The 10299-nt window shown below is 38.8% G+C and overlaps 1 protein-coding gene across 1 annotated transcript in view; it reads right to left on the bottom strand.

Annotated features, from left to right (window-relative positions):
* Positions 1-754: 754 nt before the first annotated feature.
* Positions 755-10299, bottom strand: part of ASPM (assembly factor for spindle microtubules) — a gene marked incomplete at both ends in the record, with an annotated part of 37756 nt that continues 28211 nt past the window's right edge. Inside the window, 10 exons of the mRNA XM_080917815.1 lie at positions 755-857; positions 1624-1793; positions 2493-2669; positions 3448-3602; positions 3727-3919; positions 4045-4236; positions 5357-5506; positions 6450-6659; positions 8388-8481; positions 9771-9937. Of these exons, the coding sequence (XP_080773941.1) occupies positions 755-857; positions 1624-1793; positions 2493-2669; positions 3448-3602; positions 3727-3919; positions 4045-4236; positions 5357-5506; positions 6450-6659; positions 8388-8481; positions 9771-9937 (1611 nt within the window). The remainder of the gene's footprint in view (positions 858-1623; positions 1794-2492; positions 2670-3447; positions 3603-3726; positions 3920-4044; positions 4237-5356; positions 5507-6449; positions 6660-8387; positions 8482-9770; positions 9938-10299) is intronic.

The raw sequence follows: 10299 nt of genomic DNA, 5'->3' as shown, positions 1-10299 counted from the left end.
ATTAGAACTCTGCTACTTCTCCAGCACATCACCTGCATGCCACCATGCTCCGCCCATGACAATGGATTAACCTCTGACACTGAAAGGAACCCAATCAGGTAAGAGTTGCCATGCTCCTGTTGTTTCCTCACAGCATCAGAACATCAGCTCAGACAGACAGAAAACAGAAGACATACAGCATCCTGGGGTTACCGTGTACTATTCTCTCCTATTAGGTTATAGACTTATCTTTAATCCAATATTTTGCTTTAAAATGTGCCTCAACTTATGTGTAAGTCAGATTTTTTTCTCTTTAGAAAAGGATTACATAAAAAATACTTTAAGTTGATAGACACAAATACTGTAGTCATACAAACTAGGCTTTCACATGCAATGAACCAGAGCCAAGCATCAGCTCTGAAGACATATAGGTGACAGTACAGGAATTTATTGTACTGTATTTAGAAATACATACATATATATGCGGCCTACACAATAATTAGTGAAGAGACAATCAATTTGAAAAAGAGCAGGTAGTAGTAAGTGGCAGAGTTTGGAGAAAAATTAGAAGGGAAAAGGTACTTAAATTATAATTTCCAAAATTTGAAATAGTAAAAATGAATTTATTAAACAATTTAGTAACTTGTTATATATACATTTTTATTTTCATACAAAGTCCTATATAAACAGTTTACACTGACTGTAAAAACTGCTCCAGGGATCCATGATCGGCATTCTTTCTTTTTTTGGTCCTACACTGAAAATGATCCTTTTACTAATAAGGAATTCCGAGTGTATCCATTACCAGTTGAATGGCTTGCAGGGAATTGGTGATTTCTTCCATATCATCACGCCTCAAAACCCACTGTGGCTTTAGTCTGTTTAAAAAGATAAAAAGCATTAATGGGGTGTTTTCCAGTGTGGGAGAGCTTTACACCGCAGCTTTTCACTACCAACATAACCTATATATGATTTATTACTGGTGCTGGCCTCTGCAGTTTATGCTGTTTGCTTACACCACGGCCGGCTCTGTTCATGTACCAGACTCTCAACATTAGACCCTTACTGAGACTGCTTAAGCCTTTACTCAGATCTTGTCACCATTCTTAGTAACATCATCAATATGACCACAGAGTAAACAGCTTGGACAGTGTAACCCCCCCTCACACCCCTTACACACTCCTTAATCATACAACTGTCCTTTCTTACAGGTACACCTGATTCTGTCTTCACCAGAAACTGCATGGCCAATTGGGCCTTAGTGTAAACCTTAAACCTCCATTCTGAAAACTCCACTCGGGTCCCGTCATGTCACATGCCTTACTGAAGCACTTTAACCAAATGTCTACCTCACCGAGGTGCCAGACTTTTGACCTTTGATACACAGTACATTTTAATTTCAATACACAAAACAAGTGACACAGTTATAACCAGCTTCCTGGCATGCTTTCTGAGCAACTTATCATGGAATCTGTTGTGGAACGAGACCATGCCCACAGCCGCAGCAATGACGCTTCATTATGGACACGGATGTCCTCCACTCACAGTGTTCCCCTGCTCAAAATGGTCAGAGCATTTTGCTTCTGATAAGAGTTAGCAAATACTTAATAAATAAATCCATTGTAGATGCATTTAACCTCCTACCTTGAAGCTATGCTGGCCTTCAAAGATCTTTCTGGTATAAAAGGAAAGTCTATACAGGAATTCTGCCTCTGCTTATCAGATAATCCCTGTGTATTCACTTTATGCTTAGGAGCTGTACATCTGTATAGACGATAAATACGATCGATGACCTTAGATCTACTTTGTGCATCCTAAAAAAAAAAGGAAAAATTACACATGTAAAAACATAAAAATTACTTTTCTCTCTCCTAGAGTAACTAAATAAGGAATTATCAATATTAAACTTTTCAAGAACAAAGCTAATACAGCAGGTAGGCTGACTTAAATTATTAACTAATTTAATATGCAAGTTAGTTATAGGAAGACATATACTCAAAATGTTACACATGGAATACAGACAGAAAAGACTTCAGCAAATATGCATCATGTCCAGAGACCAAATCTTGTGAATTTTCTCAAAGAGGTCCTGTTCCTATCAGTGACACAATCCCAGATGATGTGCCATCCCTTGGACAGGGTATGGCACATGTGCACCTGCTTCCTTCTTAACATCTCCCTAACCACACATGCTCCCTCAAATTCATTCTTTCTACAGACACCAATGTGGCTTCTTGGGGGAGCCGAGCCTGGTGAGCACTGACTTCAGAGGTTTTTCTGCTCGCCTGAGCTTCAGGGGCATGTGCCGGCTACGCATGCGCTCTACCAATGGACCACTTTCCCAGCCCTGGAGTCAGATTGTTTTGATTAGAAAATGTCTGTGTGACATTTTTATCAATGAATAAAGCAAGTCTGAATATACATAAAGCTCTATATTAGTGTGATAACTAAAGGAAAAATACACAAGTCAAAGACATTAAAACATCTCGGAGAACGGGGACAGATGGACTCACAAAAGCACACTGCTCCGTCTTCAACAGCACAGCTAATAAACAGCATGTTCTTGTGAAAATGCTGGCACTCTTCTCAGCCACGCGGTCACCAGGCTTCTCCCGGTACACCTGCAACAGCTCCAGCAGCGTGTCCACACAGTTCTCCGTGCCATAAATGGCTGAGATCGTCTTATCATACTTAAAGAAACCAGAATAAAACTGAAACTTAGGAGAAACACATGCCTTTAAACAGTCCAACCACAAATTACAGTTAGAGCCAAATTTTGTTATTTCTGATCTCATCTTATACCGACATTCCCAGGGTAATCATTTTTTAGAACTTTATCATGAACCAGAGCCAAATGCTCTTGACAGAAAGAGAAAGAGAGAAGATCTCGAATTAGATAAAAAGTTATAAAGCTCATTGTATATGACTCTCACAGGTAAGTTTCTGTGATCGGCACAGGGTAAGATAACAGTAAAGGATCTAGTCATCTCCTGGGTTGTTTCTTGAGAAGAAGAAATTGCTATAAGATGATAAGTTTAACAGAGCCTAGGATCCATTTTCAACGGCTTACTTGTCTAACTGTCTCACTGTTCTCTTGTCATAGAGACAGGAGGGTGGCTCAGGACATGGCACAGGTAGAAAATCTTTGCTCTCAAAGCCTCAACTGTCTCTAACTTTAGTTAAGTACTATTGCTATATCTTCTCTGAAAAAAAAATACCACAGGAATGGTCTTAGGAGGTTATAAAAGACTAAACTCAAATTCACCAGCATGTAATCAGACCTTATAAAAACTATCATTTCCATGTACAGCTATGTTAAGAGACTAAACTTTTACATTCCCAGAAATTCTTGAACATAATTAAATTTTAAAGTCAGAAGCATGATCTAATAATGAGCAAGCACAAAATTTGATTTGCTGGGTCATATTTCTTGACAATGAATGCTTTATTATTAAAACGGAAAGTTACCTTTGCCACATTCAGCAATACTTGAACTGCGTATGTAACAACTTCCATACAAGGGACGCTGCGGTTACAGCTTCGGATCACAATAAAGATGGTAGAGACCGCTCCGCTTTCAGCCATGTTCTCACAGCACAGGGGGGATAATCTCGTAACCACCTCTGAGAGAGAACCAAATGAGTAACACGGGAATTCACAGCAACAAGACTGGACTGTATGATCCCGCTCTTCAAACACTCAGAGGGGATGTGCTCTGCTCTTACACATGGCACTAGAGACACTAACCCAGGTGCTTCAAGGCTTCCAGGACGGCCGACAAGTGTCTGTACGTGAGCAGGTAATGAAGCGCACGCTCTGTCCTTCTGTACAGCTTGTTTTCCTCCTCCACATCCCTGCTCACATCTCTAAGGCTGCGTCGGATAGCTTTAATCTTTGAGCAATCATTCTTCTTCCTCCAGGCATAGCCTCTCCACAATGCCTTCACAACCAGGTATAAAAACAGTCATTTAGCCACGTCAGCCAGTAATAAGGGTCTGCACCTCTATTCCAAGTGAAGCTGCAACTCAGAGTATAATCTTGGGCTAAGACTGGACGTTGGTTTACCTGGATTCTAGTGGCGCTGCTATTGATCTTTCCCTGTCTTCTGCGGAGGAGAAAGCGGCGGACTGCCTTCTGTATCACTGACGCAGCCCTATCCTGCTGCTGCCGACATGCTTGGACTTCACGTTCAGCTTTTATGATCTTATGAAGCTGCTCAACGAACCTCTTTTGTTGTAATCTTCTTCGAAACCATCTCTATTCAAAACATGAAGGTTTTTCACTTTTACTTCAGAATCTATATATGTGTGTTAATAAACACATTTATGTTCTCATATACATGTATGCGTATGTATATACACATTTATATACAGAAATGAAGGAATACTGAATGTCTTTGACTCTCCATACTCTGTGCATCATTTTCCTATTCCACTTGAAGCAAATCCTTGGAGCTCTTGTTGGATATATGTGGGCACATCTCACAATGCAAATGAATCCTATCAAACTATGCAGCAGTTTGCAAGTTGTTTTCTACCCCAATATTTTATATGTAAATATGTCAGTGTACATATAAGGAAAAATTTCCAGGATATAACTACTGTAAATTACAGTATGGATACGAAATAGAAAAATATTTTAAATACACAGGTAAGAATTTAAATGACTAATAAATATGGAAAAAAATAAAAATGATAGTTAACAAGTAAATCCAAAACAAAGATGTAATTTTATTCCCATTCATTAGAGTGGCAAAACCAGCATGTCTGGCTGGCTGCTGTTGAAGAGAGAGACACAAGGGTCTACAGAGTCGCGTATGAATGAGTGGTTACGTCACTGGATGGTCACTCACATTCCTGGCCCACAAAACATCAAGTTCTAACCTTCACTCATCCTATAAGCTATCATCTAACAGGCTCAATATTATGTGACTGTAAGCACATGTGAAAATGAGTAACATAAAAAATACACTTGGAGCTCAGCGGTTAAGATCACTGGCTGATCTTCCAGAGGCCCTGAGTTCACATCCCAGCAACCACATGGTGGCTCACAAGCATCCGTAATGGGATCTGATGCCCTCTTGTGGTACGCAGGTGTACATGCAGATAGAGCACTCAGATACATAAAAGAAATTTTTATAAAACAATTCTTGATTTGTTGCTGTTATTGGGTTTGTGTGTGTGTGTGTGTGTGTGTGTGTGTGTGTGTGTGTGTGTGTGTGCGTGTGTGTTGTTATAGAGCTTGTTTGCGTAGCCTTGGCTATCTAGGAGCTATCTTTGTAGACCAGGCTGGATGTGATTAGCTGCTCTGCCTCCAGAGAGCTGGAACTGAAGGTGTGTACCACCACACCCTGACATAAAAAGCGTATTGAGTGAACCTGAATAAGGATGACTGAGTTGACATGCTTCTTCGCACTCCTCATGGCCATGTGGAGTCGATAAGCTCTCTGGATTCTAAGAGCACACATGTGACAGTATGCAGCTGCTATAAAGTGGAAAAGTCGAATTTTGGCTTTCTGTTCTGAAACCTAAAGCACAGAGAGGAAAAAATTTCAATAGAAAAAGAGGCAAAATACATAGAAGAACTTTTTAAAAGAAAAAAAATTTATAAATAAAATGTATTTTTGCATAAGCATATGAAATACAAACAAAATGTTAACTATTATTTAATTCCTATAAAATAATTCTAATAGAATAACTTATGTAGCAAAATAAAAAAAGCAGAATTCTGGACCCTTTGCTAAAGGAAACAGCATTTAGGTAAACAAGCTTATCCAAAGACAGCTTTGTAAAGGCATAACCACAGTACTCGAGAGGCAGGTAAAGGTTTGTGAAGGTTACAGCACTCTAAGCAAAGACGTTCAGATACAATGATACGAAGCCTGTCAAGTTCCATTTTCCAGCATTGGAAAATGCAGCAGGTACAGGGGAGCTTGTACTAAGGGCTTTCTCCAGTGACCTTTGGAATGTAGATTTCTAATTCAGATTTAATAACAAGATTTCTCCTTTGAAACTCCAAATCTAATTACTTTTGTCTATGCCAGTTCTATATCTAGTCCCAGAGGCACAGAAATCCTTTCTTGGTGTGGATACAGCTTTTAGAGAGATACAGTTCTTAGTTTCCAGAGAGCGGCAGATGGCTACTGGGGAGAAATTAGCCTTCTCCACACACGAAGAGCTCACACTCTTGTCGGTTCTTAGCTGTTACAGCTTTAAAAATTAAAACAAAACAAAACAACAACAAAAAAAAACCAAACCAGTAGAAAACACAATTTTGTATCTTTGGTGTGACCGTCTGTGGGAAGAAACAGGATCAACAACAACAAAGCCTATGATGACCTTTGACCATGCTAGGTGGCTCTGCAGCAGGTAACAACTATATTAGTTTTGACAGCATTCTCCAAAGTCTTATTTCCAAAAATGTACCACCAGCTAACATCAAATACTTTAGTTTCACTCCACAATACTTACTCTTTTTCTCACTAACCAGCCACGCACCAATGCTTGTAAAACAACCACAGACTTTTTACATTTGATATACTTTATCCTTTCCCGCTTCACAGCCGCCATGGCTCGGACACGTCTCTGTATGATTAAAACGGCGGATCTCTGCTGTAGGAAAGACTGCCTTCCCTTGTAGCCTCTAAAGTGGGCTTGGATCACACAAGCGGCTCGATGTCTCTATAGGGAAAAGGTACAAGTTGCATTAACAGGTAGGAATAAGGTTCTCAACCTGTTGGAAGTTCTTGGATTTCTCACTATAAAGTGAGATGCTATCTATACTCATAATATCCTTTACTTTCATAGTTTGAGAATGTCCTACTCCATGAACACAGGGAAGTGGTAACACATTACTTCTGAAAGTGTACAGGTCTATAATAAAGTACCAGCTAGGGTCAGCAGCTGTAACGGACATTCTCCTTCCTCCTGATTCTGTCCACTTGTGTGAGACATGGGAGAAAAAATGTTACAGGGCAAGCACACTGGACCATGGCACAAGCTAGGGAGGCAAATGTCCAGTAGCCATTAGAAATGAACCACAGCAAAGTGGCGTGTAGCTTTAGGAACTACAATGCAGGGTAGAGAGACAGTTGAACACTTGCTGCTCTTACAAAAGACCTGGGCTTGGTTCCCAAGCACTGACATCGCAGCTTACAACCTATAACTCCAGCTTCAGAGGATCAACATATTCCTGTGACCTCCAGCTCCCGCATGCAGACTGCACATACACACACTAGCACACACACACATTCACAGAGAAGAAAATACTTTAAAAAGCACTACATTGTATGTCAATTACATTTCTTAGATTGCCCAATTATATAACAGGTTCAATAACAATTTTTAAATATTTAAAAGGGCATGATTAGAATTCATTTAAGCTAAGTCAGCTTTATAAACTCTCACATACCTGCAAAACAATCATGCACAAGTTAGCACTAAACAGCTTCTAGCACTTAAAATGATCACAGCAACAGCAACTACCACATAAGTTTATTATCCAGTGTCTGCCTGGCATGCAATGTCAAAAGTCACATTAAAGACAAATGTGGTTATGTAGCTAGAATGAATATTACATGAACATAAATCAAATATGCAAAATTCTATTTCTGATACATAGCAATTATTTAAAAGCTATATTTAATAATAAGCCACAGGCTTTATAGTTACTATAAAACTCAGCTATATACTTAAACAAATAAACTATGGTTTAGAAAGCATGTTGTAAAATATTTGACTTAAAGGAGACTTTCTTAGTCAGGGTTTCTATTCCTGCACAAACATCATGACCAAGAAGCAGGTTGGGGAGGAAAGGGTTTATTCAGCTTACACTTCCACATAGCTGTTCATCACTAGAGGAAGTCAGGACTGGAACTCAAGCAGGTCAGGAAGCAGGAGCTGATGCAGAGGCGATGGAGGGATGTTACTTACTGGCTCACTTCCCCTGGCTTGCTCAGCCTGCTTTCTTATAGAACCCAGGTCTACCAGCCCAGGGCTGGCACCACCCACAATGGGCTGGGCCCTCTCCCCTTGATCACTAGTTGAGAAAATGCCTTACAGCTGGATCTCATGGAGGCATTTCCTCAACTGAAGTTCCTTTATCTGTGATAACTTTGGCTTGTGTCAAGTTGACACAAAACCAGCCAGTACAGAGACAAAATATATTTATTTCTTTACTTTTTTCCAAGCATATATTATTTTCACTGCGATCATGGAAAACTTGAGTTTGAGGATATTTTACTTAATACACACACAGACACAGAGAGAGCCTCACTTATACTGACAAAATCATACTGTTATAAGTGTATGTAATTTTAATGGACTAAACCAGATGCATATAAGACAAATGCACAGTTCAATGTTTAATACTATTTCCTAACATGGGTCTGTGTGTTTATTTACACTTACTTTTAGAATCAAATTCTCACGAACTCCTCTTGATGAGAGCATAGCTCTCCATTTCCTTTGAATTGTAATAGCTGCTGCCCTCATCTTCAAGAACCTGAAAAGAAGTAGATTAGAGAGCAACCTTAAACTCTTTGATCCAGTGACTGTTGTCCCCCAATACCACAGAGAACAACAACGTTGTAAGAACAGAACACATACTTCACACTTCTGCTCCTGTGGTCAGTCTTACAGACAATGAAAGCCAGGTTTGCAAGTAATATTCTGCTGTATAAATCATAAGCTCTAAAATCTAGTAGGAGAAAAACATTTGTAGAGTATTTTTTAAGTTTCTTATAGGAGCGGGAAGAATTCCTGGATGATGGGGGCAGTCACTGGAATGAAGTTTCAAAGAAAGGGACTCCTGCAGTTTTGTGACAAGAACCTGACTCTGAACAATGAGTAGCATCCCGAAGAGGAGCTCACCACTGGTCTGAGAATAGACCTTTATACTGATGGTAAGCATCACCTACAATTGACCCATGTCCCCAACAGTACTGGTAGAGAAACTCTTCAGACTCTGGAGGTCCCCTCTAGTGAATTTTAAGCAATTACTGATGCAGCAGTTCATTAATTCTGGATAAAAGAAAAAAAAAACTTATACTATGTCTTTAAAAAATAAAAGGACAGCTAATAAAATTTTATGAACATTTTTGAAACATAAATTAAGTAGGAATAGGCTCTTTATCACTGAGGATAAAGTAGGTAGGTAATAAAACACAGTATAATAAAAACAAAACCCAGACTTCTCAATCAGCAAAGCGTCTGTTGATCAGACAGGAGGGCCTGAGTCCAGATCCTAGGTGCCCATGTAAAAAAACAAAAAACAAAACAAAAAACAACAGATGTAGCACTGTGGTGTAGACAGGCAGATTCAGAGCTTGCTGGGTACTCACTCTAACTGCTAAGTTCAGTCAAAGACCTTGTCTCAAAAAGTAAGTGGACCGTGAGAACCTCTGCCTCTCCTCACTCACACATAGATTATCCACCAGGAAAAAAAGATTATTGCCAGAGCAAAATCAACAGAATTGTGAAATTGAATAGAGACCAGTTTATTCACTTTCCTTCTTCCATCTCTTTAAATCTGAATAAAGCATATACATACGTTTTAGTAAATTTTATTATCAATTATATAATCACATATAATATATATATATATATATATATATATATATATATATATATATATATATCCCAGAAGATATATTTTGTGCAATTAATGAAGAACGAACACGCACACACCACACAGTTTTTAAAACAATATAAATTAAATATAGCAATTACTTAAAAGAAAATAAGCAGTGTTAAGCAGCATTGTTACTTTAGCACAGAGTTGTAATACATTACCTTGTCCTCTCCAGCTTGGTGTAGAAATAACCTTGAATAATTTTAACAGCTCTCAATACAGTTAGATATCTCTTGCGCACACTCCAGCACCTGTACCAAGCTTGAATCCTGCAGGCAGCTTGCACTGTGGCTGAGTATTGCTGAGCTTTATAGTCTCTCCATACAGCCTATAACAAGCATAGAAATAACGGTCTATGACTGCAAACTAGAGGGATCTTATGCAATTATTGTTATGTTGATTGTAATAATTAATATGCAATTAATGGAAACAAAACATTAATTATAAATATCAAGTTGGTTTCTGTTCTACCAAACACACAGTGAATCTTCTGACAACTGTGTTATGACAATAGTATATGTCTAGTGATCACTTGATCACACATACTGTGGCCATCCCACCTCAGCATAGCCCAATCAGGAGTTTAAAACTATGCCATGTATAATTTGTTGAAAGCAGATAGATGTTCACTGTCCTCAATGCATCTGAAAGAACAGAATTAATAAATTCTACATTCTGGGGAAAAAAAGC

The sequence above is a fragment of the Micromys minutus genome, assembly GCF_963924665.1.
Source record: "Micromys minutus genome assembly, chromosome: 6".
NCBI classification, from domain to species: Eukaryota; Metazoa; Chordata; class Mammalia; order Rodentia; family Muridae; genus Micromys; species Micromys minutus.
The sequence above is the reverse complement of the archived record's forward strand: the minus strand, read 5'-3'. Positions and strand labels throughout refer to the sequence as shown.